Source organism: Procambarus clarkii, chromosome 94 (genome assembly GCF_040958095.1).
Source record: "Procambarus clarkii isolate CNS0578487 chromosome 94, FALCON_Pclarkii_2.0, whole genome shotgun sequence".
Lineage (NCBI taxonomy): Eukaryota > Metazoa > Arthropoda > Malacostraca > Decapoda > Cambaridae > Procambarus > Procambarus clarkii.
Window position 1 is genome coordinate 4,003,877 of NC_091243.1, and position 17,784 is coordinate 4,021,660.

Consider the following 17,784-nt stretch of genomic DNA (forward strand, 5'->3'; position numbering starts at 1 on the left):
CCGCATCCCAAATACCCCCTTCCCCCCGCACATTACACCAACAGACTGTCTGGCTCCCTTGGAGGACACTGCCATATTCAAATGAGCTCCACAGCGCTCGCCAAGATAGTGGCCACAACTTCACCATATGGAGAAAGTACTAGACCCGTTTGCATAATTTTTATTTTAATATTTTTTTTATTGTATACTAATGATTTCTTTGAAAATGAGGTCATAAAAATATGATTATTATTATTATTATTTGTGGTATTTAATTTTTATGTAGACTCATAGATGGAATTGCAGGTTGTTCTTAGTTATCAGTAGGAGTTATTTTTTATGTTTTTAAACATTTATTAAAGTGACGTTTGAATAGTGGTATTCTCTCAATATTTTGGTTGCCAGCCTGATGCTGAAACAAGCTCTTAAGTATTGCATATTTTGGATGAAATATTAATAGAAATAATATAGGGTCGATAATTTGTCCTCGTTCGTGAGAAGGGATCATCTGAGGGGTTAAATTGGTGTCGTGTTGGGCTTAAGGTCTATTAACCACCTCAGGGCTATTAAGGCCACCACAGCAGAGTCCAAGAGCTAATAGCTCGATTCTGCAGACACAAATAGTACATATAGCAGCTTACTGGCTAACCAGCAAAGTATAATTTAGTTCAGGCCATAATTCAGAACCGATGAATATATGGATAATGGAGGGTATACCTTTCCTTGCATACATACATACATAACATGTTTGGTAATATAATTATAAATTATTATTATTACTTTATATTTTATTGTTAATCATGCTTATTTTTTTACAAACTCATTAACGAAAACTATACACCTGGCCCTGAAAATATATTTTAATTCCATTACTGTTGTAACAGGATTGTGAATCACAAACGGATATTCTGTGAGACGAACTTTGGTTCAAGCAGAGTTCTCCGAAGCAATTATAACATGCTAATGACCTTCGTTGAAACACGACAACCTAGACAATAATAAATTGTATCAAGTGCGAACACTTGACAAAATTTTTGTTTACTAAATAAACAAACTGCGATCATTATATGCGATCTTATTCTCTCTCAGGTTCTCTCTCCACTTATCTGGATGATCGTGTAATGTTTCGTGATCGTCGTTGTGTGTGTTCATCTCTAGTTGTGCTTGCGGGGGGGGGGGTTGAGCTTTGGCTCTTTGGTCCCGCCTCTCAACCATCAACCTACTGATGAACAGATTCCTGAGCTTCTCAAGCTCCATCATATCTACATTTGAAACTGTGTATGGAGTTAGCCTCCACCACATCCCTTCCTCTTGAGGTCCAGAGATCCCTGACCTCGGTAGAAATGCAGTGTAATGCTTAAGGCAAGATAAATGAAATTGCACTTAAAACATTATTATTATGATGTACAACTACCACTATTTACACTCCTCTGACAAGGTCATCCAGCTCATCACTAGCCCTCACCCTTGCTAGCTTCCTTGGTGACGTCTTCAAGCGCCCCACTAGCCCTCTGGCTAGCACGCTCAAACAGTGAAGTCTTCAATCACTCCACTAGCATCCTTGCTAATACATTCCCGCCGAGGCGTCCCAAGGTCGTCCTGTGAACTGCTTCACTCTGCTTCACTGCAGTCTGCCACCAGTCACTAGTACCTCATCACCTCCCGGAACAGGAGACTAGAAGATAGGAAACTAATAATAATAGGCGGGTTAACTAATTTAACTCGGAACCAGGATCATAGATGGCGTCCAGGTCCGTCACAAGTGGCAGAGCAGACGGTGGGTGTGATGTGAGAGAAGGGAAGCTGATTGGTTGATGAAGATTAAGCCACCAAGAGGGGGTCATTGGAATGAATAGTCCGTATGTGATAGTTTTTATAATATGAATGTGATCTTTGGATGTGAAAGGATATACTGTGTGCTGAGCGCGCATTTAATCTATCAGTCCTTATTATGTGGCTGCGTTCACAGGCGAGGATACTGCTTGACAGTATTTATGAGGGTGTCCAGCTGCTGGACACCTTTTTATTTTTTTAAACAAGAAGAGTGGCAGTGTTGATGGCTTCAGGGCGGTTACTACAAGATTCAGGGACTCTTAAAGCTCTTCTAAGATCGTTGGTTCCTTCACATTACAGGAGGTAGTGAAGTAGTGGCGTTTCTGTGATTGTTTAGCAGAAGATGCATTCCCACTCGCGGTGTTCACTAATTTCCCAGTTGCATCTGCAACCTCGAATTATTTTATATAACCGAACTGCTATTTCCCTGTTGATTCATTTTGGGATATTTAACCTGTCCACTTGAATTCCCGAAGATACTACATTGCAGAGGAAAGGAAGCTGATTGATTGATGAAGGTCAAGCCACCCCAAGAGGTGGCACGGGCATGAATAGCCCGTAGATGAGGAAAGCGTTGGTGGGCAAACCTAATAGCCAGCCACCAGGGGAAGACAGGTCACCTGACCACTAAGAAATGGGGTCGAAACCTTACTTTATGGAGAAAATAAGGAAGAAAATAGAAGGGAAGAATGAACGAAAGATAATTTAAAAAAAAGTATTCCCTCCTCTCATAGTGAGTTAAGGGAATCAACAAAAACACGTTTAATCCCTAAAAGTGCCGCCGGTCAGGAATTTCCAAAAAAAATAAAATCAGGTTTAATGGAAGCTACATTGTATTGATGTGCAATATTGAAGCTTATATGGGGATCTGTTTGATCAGGGCAGACTCAATCAAATTTCGTTCAACAAAAACCTTACTTTTAACAAAACATTTGGTCTCTCTGAAGTCGATAGAATGATCACATAAACTGGACTGTAAATGCAATGCACTAGAGTGGTGGGCTGTACGAATAGCATAAGAATGTTGTTTTAAATGAGAGGAGAGAGATTTACCAGTTTGGAGGACGTAAACAAATGCACACTCACTGCAAGGGCTGAAGAACATACAACCTGCTACTGACGGGGGCGAGTTCTTAATTAAACTGGGTTAATATTAAGTTTTTTTCCGAGCTAGGGCAAGTTTTGCTAGTCCTTCAAAATAATGTGAAACCAGCGAGTTTTTAAGTTCCGGTTTAGACTTGGGAGTATATTTGTAGAAGGTCTTTTTAGCTTGCCCAATTGCGACATCCAGAAGCTTTCTTAAAGCATCCAAAAGGAATAATTTACATAAATTTATATAATACATAGCATGAGGCACACACAAGCATGAAAAATAATCTATACCCAATTACAAAATGTTCATAGTTTTATAATTACATTAACCCCCTAAACATTTCTGTAAAAAACACAATCGAAGACTAAAAAAAAATTCCCTTGAGACCTTGTACAGGTCATGAGTGGAAATGAATCCTTAGAAGGGAAGCTGCAGCCCAGCCTGTGTTATCATTCCACCAAGACATTGTGTAAATTTTAAAAACTTGCAATTATAAATGTAGTAATAAAATTATGGAATATTGACCTCCATTACACTAGGATATGTTGACCAGACCACACACTAGAAGTTGAAGGGACGACCACGTTTCGGTCCGTCCTGGACCATTCTCAAGTCGATTGGTCCAGGACGGACCGAAACGTCGTCGTCCCTTCAACTTCTAGTGTGTGGTCTGGTCAACATACTTCAGCCACGTTATTGTGACTCGTCGCCTGCACACTAGGATATTTCCTGCGGCTGGACATAGCCGGTCATGTGGAATGTAGGTCAAACGGGAAGCAAATACCATAAGGAACAAATAACTATACAGCTGATGTGGTTGTCAATTACCACTGGAAAGTGAAGTGTATGGCTATCGTGACACTAGCCATGAATTGGCATTCCTGAATAGCTGTGTTGTATGGAAATAATTTTTAGATACTGAGAACGGGGAGTTAGAAGGCAAATCTTGAGAGGGAGAGAGGGAGAAGCACCTGGTGGGTGTTGGGCTGGTGACAGCTGGAGTCTGGGAAAGACGGAGCAGCACCATGTATCATGTACATAAATAATTATTCATGCTAGGCTCTCAATGCCCCGAGGACGATATTCTCATTAACCTCGTTGTCTCAAACTTTGTCAATATCACATTGTTTTAAAACACTCAGACAAGCCAATTTCTAACTAATTGACCATTATCTGAAAAGTTGGATAGGTTCCTCCGGCGACTTTTTAAAACGTAACAAAGGCTATTTTATGGAGGACGAAGGACTGAAAATGTAATTTGCAATTAACAATTATCTGCCTGGAAACTGCATACGGGGTCGAATTTACAGGTATAAATATATTTATGCTGTTGTCAGGTGTGGAGCTGTCAGTTCTAAGCACTTGGTATAGAGTTGACATGTAATTTTGTCAAAGGGTGTAGGCGTTTGTCAGGTGTTGTCCTCGCTGTTGACGAGTTTGGAGAAAATGAGTAGGTAGTGTTGGCAGATGTTGTAGTTGCCAGATATGAGTAAAGAGTGCAGAGTTGGCAAGTAATGTTGTCATGAATCTGTTGGTGTCACTCTGGTAGCGTGTGGTGTGTGTGTGTGTGTGTGTGTGTGTGTGTCTGTGTGTGTGTGTGGTGTGTCGGTAGCGTGTACCGACGCCACAAGAAACGCTGCGGCGTACGGAAGTGCATTGTTCATTAGAAGAGGACGGAATTGCCGTTGGCTACAATATCCATGAGCCCAACATACTATAACACCACCACCACCACCACCACCTGCATCACCACCACCACCACCACCTGCATCACCACCACCACCACCACCACCTGCATCACCACCACCACCACCACCTGCATCACCACCACCACCACCACCACCTGCATCACCACCACCACCACCACCACCTGCATCACCACCACCACCACCACCACCTGCATCACCACCTGCATCACCACCACCACCACCACCACCACCTGCATCACCACCACCACCACCTGCATCACCACCACCACCACCACCTGCATCACCACCACCACCACCACCACCTGCATCACCACCACCACCACCACCTGCATCACCACCACCACCACCACCTGCATCACCACCACCACCACCACCTGCATCACCACCACCACCTGCATCACCACCACCACCACCACCACCTGCATCACCACCACCACCACCACCACCTGCATCACCACCACCACCACCACCACCTGCATCACCACCACCACCACCACCACCTGCATCACCACCACCACCACCTGCATCACCACCACCACCACCTGCATCACCACCACCACCACCTGCATCACCACCACCACCACCTGCATCACCACCACCACCACCACCACCTGCATCACCTTGTGTGGCCAGTGTAGGCAGCAGACGACACCAGCTCCCTCTGCAGGCAACATGGCCGTGGCTCTCACATATACACACAACAACACGCCAAACAGGCCATTCCTCCCGCATCTATTGCGTTGTGTCTTTCTGTATAATTAACTAACCCTCCAGGAACATTTACCCGCCGGTAAATATACCTGACGACAGACTAGCCGAGTGCAGGCTGAGGTGTTCCATCCGTAGGCTGAGTAATAATATATCAGATGTGCTGCGCCACGGGGGGACGCCAAGGGTTTGGCTGGCTGATTTTAATCATTTTTGGTAGTTTAAAGAGTAAATACAAATAAACAATAACACAGAAGGGCCTGTGGCTGAGTGGACAGCACTTATGTCTCGTAATCCATGGGTCCGGGTTCGATCCCGGCGCCGGCGGAAGTAGATGGGGCAAAGTTTCTTTCACCCTGATGGCCCTGTTGCCTAGCAGTAAATAGGTACCTTGGAGTTAGAGAGAAAAAAAATAGTAGTTAGTAAAATAGTTGATTGACAGTTGAGAGACGGGCCGAAAGAGCAAATGCTCAACCCCCGCAAACACAACTAGGTGAATACACACACACACACGCATCCTACACACCCTCCCTCCTTTCACACATGCGCTCGCGCATGCGCGAAGGTGAAAACAATAAGACATATATATACCAAACAGAAACAATTACATTTCTCCAATTCAGTTTTCCAATTGGCCAGCGTTCCCTTGCTGAGAAAATGCGTCCCCTGATATTCTATAACACGGTACCTACTTGACTGGAAATATCCAATTCCCCACATGAATATTCTCATGTGCTCAAGTGACAAGCAGGGTAATAATATTCCACAAGGCATACGAGGCTAATATGCCACTACACAATATGGACTTAACTCCTTTTTACGTGTTCCCTTAAGGGGTTTTCGCAACGATATTGGGCCACCGGAACGCCTCAAAGCGGCGGTATAGAGTATGTAACAACTTTATGAGTTTGTCCAATGGAGAATCGGGTGAAAGGGGTATTATCAGTGCCTAAATAAAGGGATCTTGGAATGATGTGAGGAGTCAGATTTTTTAGCTACTCAGAACGAAGTGTCCATGTAGCACGGGCTATGGTGAGCCCGTGTTTTGAGGAGTTGTTGTTGTTGTTATAGATTCAGATACTCGGAACAAGTTCCAAGTAGCACGGGCTATGGTGAGCCCGTAACTTACCTGGCACAGGAGCAGGGAAAGTAGCACGGGCTATGGTGAGCCCATAGTGGACTTAACTGGCACAGGAGCGGTGCTGTGTTGTTGTTTTTTGAGGAGTCAAAACAGTCTCGCTTTAAGTTTCACAAGTGTGACAGGTGAGGCGTAATGCTAAGAATGGTGGTAGGGGGGGTTGGAGATGACCCCGGGAACTGGCACATGGGGAATGGGGGTTAAATGGGGAGGGAAGTGAGGTGGGGTATGGGAATAGGCATGTGGGTAGATAGTAAATTGATAATAGGAATGTATAGATGATAATGGGGAATGATAAGTGACTGTGGATGAGGATGACGGGGTGATTGCAGGTGGGTATCAGCTGCGTTATAACCTTGCATCAATTTCTATACTACAATCATGATAACCATCACTGTTCCACTTCCTAGAGAATGTAACCTTTTTATACCTTCACAGAAAAGAATATTATCTCCTAAGAATAAGTTTTTTTTTAGCCTACTTTCAACGCTTAAAGTGATCTTAAGCTCACAGTACGGTGATCAAAACAGATGTACATAATCTAAGCCAACCTGACAAGAAGACAATGCTAAGCCAGTATGACTATACAGACAATATTAAGGCAATAAAATGGGGTCAAACCTGCACATCTGGACTCCACAGACCCGCTCTCGGCCGACTGAACCATGGCGAGCTCAATAATTTTTCAATCAGAAGTTCTGCCTTACTTGAGTTTGGAAGGCACCTCTCTCTATATAAGTTTGACTCGCTCACAGTCGGGTACCCGCCCACAGTCGGGTACCCCGGCCCACAGTCGGGTACCCCGGCCCACAGTCGGGTACCCCGGCCCACAGTCGGGTACCCCGGCCCACAGTCGGGTACCCCGGCCCACAGTCGGGTACCCCGGCCCACAGTCGGGTACCCCGGCCCACAGTCGGGTACCCCGGCCCACAGTCGGGTACCCCGGCCCACAGTCGGGTACCCCGGCCCACAGTCGGGTACCCCGGCCCACAGTCGGGTACCCCGGCCCACAGTCGGGTATCCCGGCCCACAGTCGGGTACCCCGGCCCACAGTCGGGTACCCCGGCCCACAGTCGGGAATAGGTAGTCCTTCATTACGATTGGGGAACGAACTCCGACCCAACAAGAGGCCAGGCCGTCGGTGTGCAAACCAATCAAAATCAATGAACTGATTTAGCTGGAGAATAATATGAATTTCTGTATAGTTGTATTGGCTTAGCGCTTTCTTTTTTATATTTACCTAGCAATAGTAGTAGGGTTGGCGCCACACAGACGAATTTTTTTTTCTGGGAGAAAAATCCCCTGTGCGCCCCAAGGGTTTCAGGTAAATTTAGAATATCCCCTGTGCGCCCCAAGGGTTTCAGGTTCCAATATCATCTATGTGAGCCAAGGTTTTCAGGCGAATTTGGGGAGTCACAGATTTAGAATTAGGGAATTCTTATAATGAAAAATAATGTCATACGAGTTTGCTAAAGTTCTTATAAGAAAAATAATTTCCGAGACTTAGAAGTTTGTTAAGGCCTTATGGGAGAAATTCAAATAACGTGTGTAGCACTTTAGGGCTTCCAGGAGAACTCTACGGACATATTTTACATGTTTTCAACTTACAAAATCGTCTATGTAAGCCTTAGTTATTCATATAAATTTAGAAAATCGCCTGTGTAAGTCATGGTTTTCAAGTCTCGTACATCACACCCCCCTCCCTCCCCCCCTTACCTCGCAATCTGTCGCCTCACCTGTGTTTACTTTAGACGTCAGCCAGCCAGTCGGCTCTTAATCTTATCTTATCTTATCCATAATATCTGGACCGTCCCTCCTCTCTCTCTCTCTCTCTCTCCTTTCATTCAGTTCAACTATTTTCCAACATCGTATGTTTGCTCCTTTTCATTAAGCAAGTCAGTTTTACACAAATAAATCATGTTAGTAAGCAAGTTCTAGCTCACGTTCCCCACCTTAGTCCCCTGTCGTATAAAGAATACTATCATTCCAATCCCTCTAAAATTTAAAAATAATCATATTTCAAATGTAGTTCAATACAGTAATTAGTTACCAAGCTCCAGCTCTTGTCCTCCGCCTTAGCTCTCTCTCGTATCTTCGTTAGTATCAGTCCAATTTCCCTGAAATTTCTACCCTCTGTATTTCAGACATAGTTTAGTAAATGCAAACAATTATCAAACTCTAGCTCTTGTCCCCAGCTTAGTTCATTTGTACAAAATCATTAGTAACAGTCCAAATTTCCCTGAAATTTCTACCCTCTGTATTTCAGACATAGTTTAGTAAATGCAAACAATTATCAAACTCTAGCTCTTGTCCCCAGCTTAGTTCATTTGTACAAAATCATTAGTAACAGTCCAAATTTCCCTGAAATTTCTACCCTCTGTATTTCAGACATAGTTTAGTAAATGCAAACAATTATCAAACTCTAGCTCTTGTCCCCAGCTTAGTTCATTTGTACAAAATCATTAGTAACAGTCCAAATTCCCTGAAATTTCTACCCTCTGTATTTCAGACACCGTAAATAAGATCAAAACAGTTACCAAGCTCCAGCTCTTGTCCTCCGCCTTAGCTCTCTCTCGTATCTTCGTTAGTAACAGATCAATTCCCCTGAAATTTCTACCCTCTGTATTTCAGACACCGTAAATAAAATCAAAATAGTTATCGAGCTCCAGCTCTCGTCCCCGCCTTAATTCTCTTTCGTATCTTTGTAAATAACCCATCAATTTCCCTAAAATTAAAAGCAGACATACTTCAAAGTTAGTAAATAAGATCAAGTCAGTTACTGAGCTCCAGCTCTCGTCCCCGCCTTAGTTCTCTTTCATATCTTCGTTAGTATCAGTCCAATTTCCCTGAAATTTTTACCCTCTGTATTTCAGACATAGTAAATATGAAGTAAACAATTATAAAACTCTAGCTCTTGTCCTCTGTCCAAGCTCACTTTTGTAAAATCATTACTCTCAGTCCAAATCACCCAACTACATTTTCAGACATAGTAAATAAAAAACCAGTTCAGTTATTAAGTTTCAACTCTTGTGCCCCAGCTTAGTTCATTTGTACAAGTTCTTTATTTTCCAACTAAATCACCCTGAGATTTAAGATCACCGTATTTTCTAACGTAGTAAAATTAATCTGGACATTAGCCTTAGATCATCAGACATAAATATATTCGATCAAGTCCGTCTCCAGCGTATCTCTTATCCGAGTATACACATAACCCCAACCTGTTTAATTATCTTTCACCCCCTCCCACCTTCCTCCATCTCATCCAAGTCTCGTAAATTTAAAATGTAGCTGTTAATTTGCGTTCTTTCCCCGTTCATAGCATATTCTCTGTAAGTTCAGATCTGTACTTAGTCTTACATATTCTCTACTTCTTTCCAATTTTATACAAGACTTAAACAACTATTACCGTCTCCTCTATCTTATTTAAACATGAGTCATATGTAAATATACCCCGACTCTTTCCATCCAATACAAGTCCTAGCTTGTTCACCGCCCAACTCACTACGCTATTTCTACTCTACATGTTATAGCATGTTTTCCGCTCATCTTGGTACCAACCCTTACAATCTCTCTCTCATTCCTTTTACATGTCTCAGCATGTCTCAGCATGTTCGCCTCGCATCTTACTACGCTGTCTACTTTACATGTTGTAGCGTGTATTACTGTGTCCCATATCTTATTTAAACATGAGTCATATGTAAATATACCCGACTCCTTCCATCCATTACAAGTCCTAGCTTGTTCACCGCCCAACTCTCTACACTGTCTACTTTACATGTTGTAGCATGTTTTCCGCACATCTTGATACCATCCCTTACAATCTCTCAATCCTTTACACATCCCAACTTTCAACCCTTTCTTACAATTTTCCTCCATCCCTCCGCTACATGTTCTTACCCGTTCATTACAGTCCACTACTTATTCTCTAATCATCTCTGTACTAATTCTCAAAACTAGTTGTTTCTGTCATTTTAGTAAGTAAGTAAGTAAGTAGATCATCGTTATTAACAACAACAACAACAACAACAACAGTAACATTACTAATTCACAGTAAGTTACTACTGAGCATTTGGCAGTTATCCATTTTCAAAATAAGGTCAATATAAATCATTCTAAGACATCTTCGTACAATTAAAGATACTTGCTTGTGCACTAAGTCATTACTTACAGTACCATCTTAAGGCGTTGTTTTCGTAACTCAGTTTTATTAAACATACACCTTCATTAGTCAAAGGAAAACTTTTCAAGTCATTGTATTCAATATTTCCGTTAAACTTACTACATCATGTCATTATTCGGTTTCATAATTAAGTACTTGTTTCAGTCCTCCAATGTAATAAGCAAATTATTCAATTAAGGATAAAGAAATCTTATTTAGAAGAGACATTAAGTTTATTACAACATTTAACGCATACAGTTATTCTTAGTAGTTATACAGGTATTCAAGAAATCACAAGTGTTCTTAGTAGTTATACAAGTGTTCAAGAAAATCATATACAAGTGTTCTTAGTAGTTATACAGGTATTCAAGAAATCTTAAGTGTTCAAGAAGCAATTGGATTTATTATATATAAAATATTTCCTCTACAAATTGGACAGCATTTCAGAGCTAAAAGACAACCACTGCATGTCACCATATGTTTACATGGTAGTATTACAATATTTATATTTTTATCCATACAAACTCTGCATAAAATATCTTCTTCCCAAGATTGTTCTATACAGTCCTTGTTTTCATCAGTGTTAGTACAAGTCTCCGGTAAAGTTTTCAATCCCAGATCTTCAAGCGTAGCTTCTTGTTCCTTTTTATCATCAACTGCTTCATAAATTAAGTCCCGTACCCGTAAATAAATATCTGTTCCCTCTTGCATATACCTCAACACGATTTCTAGACATCTACTTTGTATAATAAAAGGCAACAAATCTCTGGATTCCTTAAGGTACTCACTTAAAGCATATCTTATACTCTCCACAGGTATTAATTTTTTATGAATCAGATGCTTGAACTTATCCATACCCTCCATTAAGATATTAATTAAATCATTGTCTATAGGTTTTATAGGTAATGGCATTGTCAATCTAGCATTCTTAACAAATTCCTTGCCCCTTGCAAGAATAATGTAAGCACATTCTGGACTACATCTCGCATGTAAAGTCCAAGGATCATCTTCTGGTCTCCAATTTCGTATTCCACAGGCGCAGTGATAGCAGCAGACGTGGTCACTTATACCTGAAAACCATAAAACAATCCAGCATTATCTCGTTACTATCTTTTAACTAATATTCATTATTTCTTTACTTATAACTCTATTAAGTTTAAAATAGTTAAAACACTTCATACCACAGTAAAAAAAACCAGCTTCTGCCAGCTCATGAGAAGTTTGCTTGACGCTTCCAGGCCATGTCATATCAAATGTCTCTAGGCGAGATTTATAAGTTACCAATCCTGGATTCAGCGATTTCCTAAATTTGATCAATCCCAGATCTTCCTTAGGAGGAGCACCACCTAAAAAAATATAACGTAGTTACGTAAATTATTCTTTAGAAGAATAAGAAGTATCTATTTAAGCAATCAAGTTTTGTACAGAGTATATAAGACTGGTATAAGAATACATCATAAGAATATATACTTACTACTACCACTTATTTTCTTATTTCCCAGTTCTATTTTATGGGAAACAAATTCCAGTCCATATTTGAAAGCTATCTCAGACACCTCTAAAGAAACATTGTCACTCCTCTCGCCTCTAATAAAGGCGCAGTCTTGATTAATGATCTTATGACGTCTTCTGGGGGTATCACCAACAATCCATGCACCTACTATACAATAACAAAATGCACACAAACAGTAATCACTATTGCGAAGGTAATAGAACCCATCTTCAACTAAGTCAATAGGGTTTAACCACTTAATAGGCCAATCCACAAATGTTTGTAGTCTAACTCCTGCACATTTAAGGCTTTCTATACTGTAAAACTTCCTGGCACACAAAGGATCCATCGTGTGAGGGCAGCACTAGCTATTAGAGTAGGATAAGCAAGTATATATATCCCTAAAATAAGTATCGTACATCGCTACATATTTAACAGTTTCCTCATTTATAATAGACAGTAATCTCCTCTAAATACTTCTCTATTTAAAAATCCTTAAAGTTTCATAATTAAATGAAGCTCTTATATAAATACTTAGTAAACTACTTTCATTATTTATTAGACTTATTAGAAAAATACATCACTTTGGCAATCTCGCTAAAAGTATACTGTTACGTCATTATTCGTAGCTGCCGTACATAATGATAGATATATATATATAATTTAGTAGTAAATTCTTATTTAATCTAATTAAAATATATGCTTAAAGCATCTATATCCTAAAATGAAATATACTATTAGTTATAATGTAATATATAATATCACTCTAAGGTAACAAAAATCCTTATTAATATATTCAAATAAGTGGTAACTTTTACATTTCCCCCAATATAAGAGCGCGGACCTCGCATTAGGGATATTATTACGACTATCTGGTTCGTATCTACTACCTTACGAGGAAGAAAATTCACCATGGATACTGTTCTGACAACTTGTCAGGGTTATTTAACCGACGATTCATTTTGTAATAATGAAACCTGTATTGTGTACGGAGTGAACTGTATATCCTGTGTTCCCAGAGGAATGGCTCTAGACTTAGCCAAGAAATATTCTCATGCTGATGCTTATAATGTTCGCCGACCCTTGTACAGTCTTAAGAGATGTATCCCTGAAGATCGTCCAGTACCAGGAACAATTCATATCTCTAAAGGAGAAAATCTTCCGTATATTGTTGCTATAGCCACACAATACGGTATTGGATTACCTATAGAAAGTAATAACATTGCTCAGGGAATTATAGAAAACTCAAAAGACAGAAACATGCTCTCTGGATTAAACGAAGATACATCCATTAATCGTCTCGTCTACTTCAAGAATGGTATGAAAGATTTATTTAACTTTATCAAGGGCTCTCCTCAAATTATGAGAGTTATAATACCAACAGGAATTGGGATTACATGTGTTCGAAGAGATAAAGTTTGGGAAAATACTTATCTTCCTGTTATTGAAGATATGTATAAACAGTTAAAACCCTACGGAGTGGAAGTTAAATTACTGTTTAACGAGGAGATTATGCAGAGGAAGAGCAAGTAACACTTGGCAACCTTTTGTGTGCGCAGTGTTTCTACGCGCAGCCTAAAGATGTATATATGCTTCCCCCGGAGTGATCTCTTACGGTGTCCTCCTCTTCTTGGATGTCAGAATCTACTTCAAGCTTGGATATTCAAGGCTATGGAGATCAAGACTATTATTGGAGACTTTGCCTCCCTGCCCGTCTACAATAATCACGACTGTTTATTGTACGATCTTGATGCTACGAGTGTACAAATGTGTAAAATTGTGCAAGGATTGTGGGATCGTTACCCATATGCGAGATTACATCGTGAAAACTTTCCTTACAAAAACAGGGCTGTTGTATCTTATCGCAGTAACCCTGGCAGTATACATATTGGAGAACCACCTGAATTTAACAACAGGATGGATGAAGATCCCCATCTACCCCTTATTATTGGTTTAGTGACTCAGTTTGCTAGTAGACCTGCAACTTTACCAGCATATGAAAATCCTCCGTGTGAAGTACGAAGTTTAGATGAACATTTTTACGATGGACTTGAAAAAGATACAGAATATCAGAGATGGCGCTGGTTTGAAAATGCTCTGAAGGAAGCCCTTGTTTTCATTCTTAAAAGATGTGTTAAGAGAATTATTATTCCATATGGGTTTGGCATGTCAAGTTATTTGGACAACTGCGCAGTATGGGAAAGTAAATATTTGCCTATACTTGAGAAAATAGGACAAAAACTACGAAAACGAGGTATTGTACTCTTCATAGTACGTCCCGAAAACATCGTTCCTCCTCAGTCATCCACCCACGGCATCTTTGAAAATAAGATTCCATACATTGCTGTTCTTCAAAATGGATCCACAACTAATGCTACTGATGCTGCTAGGACACCTGAAGATGATGCTACGCCTGCTACCGCTGATGCTAGTTCACCTTCTATCAACACTAAGTTGTCTGATACAATTAATTCAACACCTGTTAATGTTACTACGTCTGTTGATACTAATGTTACAATGTGTGTTAGTAGTAGTTTTACAAATTTAGAAGAGAAGATGGATTGGGAATAATAATGTCTGTAAATAATTTATACTTTGTACATTTTTACAAATTAAATACATTGTACATTTTTACACATTAAATAACAAAATAGAAACTCGTGTGTTTATTTTCTCCCTTTTTAATGTCTAAATGTCAACTCTACTTTTCTGAGTATATAGGAAGAGGTACGAAACTTTTTCTGTCTTACTTCAAGATGGATTGTTCTATGTACATGCAAGTGAAGCTTAAGCGTTTGAATAAGTGTATTATAGATGCTGATTTTACTAGTGATGAAATTCTAAAACCTGGAGACTGTCTTGTCTACGATTCTCATAATTTATCTGGTGGATTTGCACAACTGTTATGGGAAAAATATCCTTACAGTAAAGTTTCCGAGTGTGAAGTGGTACAGAATAATATAACTCCTGGTGGTATAGTACTTGCTTTATCTCCAGAACCAGAAATAAAACCTCATATTATAGGACTTCAATACAGTAGCTCTAATGAAGATCTAGGATTACAGAAAGATATTATTAAACGTTGGAGTTTTAAATCTGCAATAAGGCAAATTTGTTGTCAGGCAAGAAATAATAATTTAATCCAGCGTATAATTATTCCATATGGTATTGGGTTTAATGACGGAATAGGATGGAGTAAAGAAGAACAAGAAGAATGGGAGACACACTATTTTCCAGGACTAGCCCATTTAGCTTATGTTTTAAAGAATAATAAAAAAGAATTATTAATGGTTCGTATACCTCTTGGAGAAGATGTTACGGGGACTGGGAGAGAGAAGAAACAAGTAGAGGGTAGATCTAATAAACGGAAGAGAATGTCGTAGTTAAAACTAGTAGATCTGAAATAATACATATAACTAATTTGGAAACTACAGCTAAGAGAGAGGGGGCGGAGCGTAACAATCTCCGATGTGATAAGCTAGGTCGGGATATATCTTGACATAAACTCCCCATCTCGGTCCAGCAGTGAGAAGACATACTCGGATCGATGGCTGCTGTATACAGTAAGTGATTATTGTATGATGTACTTACAGTACTCGTTATATTTGTTGTGATATAATTTTTGCTTATTATTGAATATCTTTTAGTTTTGAAATATTATGATTATTTAATAGTCCCTGTGTTAAATATTGTATTTTTCTTTGTTTAAAGATCTACCCCATGTGATGGATGTGAAGAGTCTACCAGGGTTTGGAAGCATGCCTGATCTTGTGTCAGAAACTATATGGCAAAGTCCAGCTTCGACTGTTTTGTGGAAGAATATGCCCCTGGCTGAAAAACGGACTTATAAAGTGATGACACATACTGATAAATGTACGCATGAGAACATTGTTCCAGCTCTAGCAAAGTTTATTAGCAAAAGTGAAAATGTTTTAATGATACTGATCGGTCATGATTTTATAAAGTTGAAAGAAGAACTTCCAATGATAAAATGCGACATAGTCTTATTTAGCTTAAAAGAGAGTGTTACAGATGTACTCAAGAAACATGAGAATTGTCAAGTGTTGTTGCTGACGAAAACTCCTAGTAAGGCCGAGATGAAGAAAATTTCTTTGTTATTTAAAGGCGATAAAATAATTTGCACTTTTAGACCTAAACCCCGTTTTAAATACATATTTCCAGAATTTGAAGAAGTGCCTATAGGATGTAACTTAAAGGATAAATTTTTTATAAGAAAATTTGTGGATGAAATTGGTTCTCCAAATGCTGCAAACTGGTTTATTAATAAGTTGAGTTCTGAAGAACGAGAAGTGTATACTATAATGAGCCAGGATGAACTGCAACAGCAGGTAAATAGTAAGACTGTGAAAGAGCTTAGTATTATTCACCCTAAAACAGAAGAAGATGAACATTGGAGTTTAATTGATCATATGGAGGAGAGCTTTCCATCTTTTCCGTTAAATTTAATAAAGATGAGACCAGAAATAGGATATCATACCCCCCAAAAGATAGAAATAGAGGCAGTGATGAGATTTATAGGACAGGATCCTGTACTTGGTGTTTTCTCTGGTATGGCCTTTATTGAAAATCTTATTAGGATAAGACATACTAATGTGGTACGAGCTACAGATAATTACTCGAATATGGGTGAGAGTAAGTGGATGGAGGTTGAACAAATGGATGCTGTAGAAGCAGTTAGGACTTATTGTAATGACAGAGAAGTACTTCTAATGTCCTGGCCTGAATTGATTCGTGATGATAATGTTTATAGCGATGCTTTCTATGTTTTAAAGGAATTTAAGGGACAAAAACTAATCTATTTTGGAGAAGGGGAAGGGGGATGCTGTGCATGTGATGGATTTTTTAACTTGCTGGATAGTGAGTTTCATTGTGTGAAATCAAATACATGTTTTACTTATAATTCTTTTATAAATTCAAATGTTTATTTCTATATAAGACTATAGTGTTTATGATTTCTTGAACACTTGTATAACTACTAAGAACACTTGTATATGATTTTCTTGAACACTTGTATAACTACTAAGAATACTTGTATATAATTGCTTCTTGAACACTTATGATTTTCTTGAACACTTGTATAACTACTAAGAACACTTGTATATGATTTTCTTGAACACTTGTATAACTACTAAGAATACTTGTATATAATTGCTTCTTGAACACTTATGATTTCTTGAACACTTGTATAACTACTAAGAACACTTATGATTTCTTGAATACCTGTATAACTACTAAGAACACTTGTATGCGTTAAATGTTGTAATAAACTTAATGCCTCTTCTAAATAAGATTTCTTTATCCTTAATAGAATAATTTGCTTATTACATTGGAGGACTGAAACAAGTACTTAATTATGAAACCGAATAATGACATGATGTAGTAAGTTTAACGGAAATATTGAATACAATGACTTGAAAAGTTTTCCTTTGACTAATGAAGGTGTATGTTTAATAAAACTGAGTTACGAAAACAATGCCTTAAGATGCTACTGTAAGTAATGACTTAGTGCACGGGCAAGTATCTTTAATTGTACGAAGATGTCTTAGAATGATTTATATTGACATTATTTGAAAATGGATAACTACCAAATGCTCAGTAGTAACTTACTGTGAATTAGTAATGTTACTGTTGTTGTTGTTGTTGTCGTTGTTA

General features: G+C 39.2%; 2 protein-coding genes across 2 annotated transcripts; one reads left to right on the forward strand and one right to left on the reverse strand.

Moving 5' to 3' along the window:
* Positions 1-10,861: 10,861 nt before the first annotated feature.
* LOC138359927 (baculoviral IAP repeat-containing protein 8-like) lies at positions 10,862-13,145 on the reverse strand. Its single transcript, XM_069319789.1, has 3 exons — positions 12,094-13,145; positions 11,801-11,965; positions 10,862-11,689 (listed from the first exon to the last, which is right to left on the reverse strand). Exons 1-3 carry the CDS (start codon positions 12,458-12,460, stop codon positions 11,004-11,006), a joined length of 1,218 nt encoding a protein of 405 aa, XP_069175890.1. The 5' UTR covers positions 12,461-13,145; the 3' UTR covers positions 10,862-11,003.
* Positions 13,146-14,092: 947 nt separating this feature from the next.
* On the forward strand, positions 14,093-17,420 carry LOC138359926 (uncharacterized). The gene is made up of 2 exons (XM_069319788.1): positions 14,093-15,674; positions 15,823-17,420. Exons 1-2 carry the CDS (start codon positions 15,659-15,661, stop codon positions 17,073-17,075), a joined length of 1,269 nt encoding a protein of 422 aa, XP_069175889.1. The 5' UTR covers positions 14,093-15,658; the 3' UTR covers positions 17,076-17,420.
* Positions 17,421-17,784: the final 364 nt, after the last annotated feature.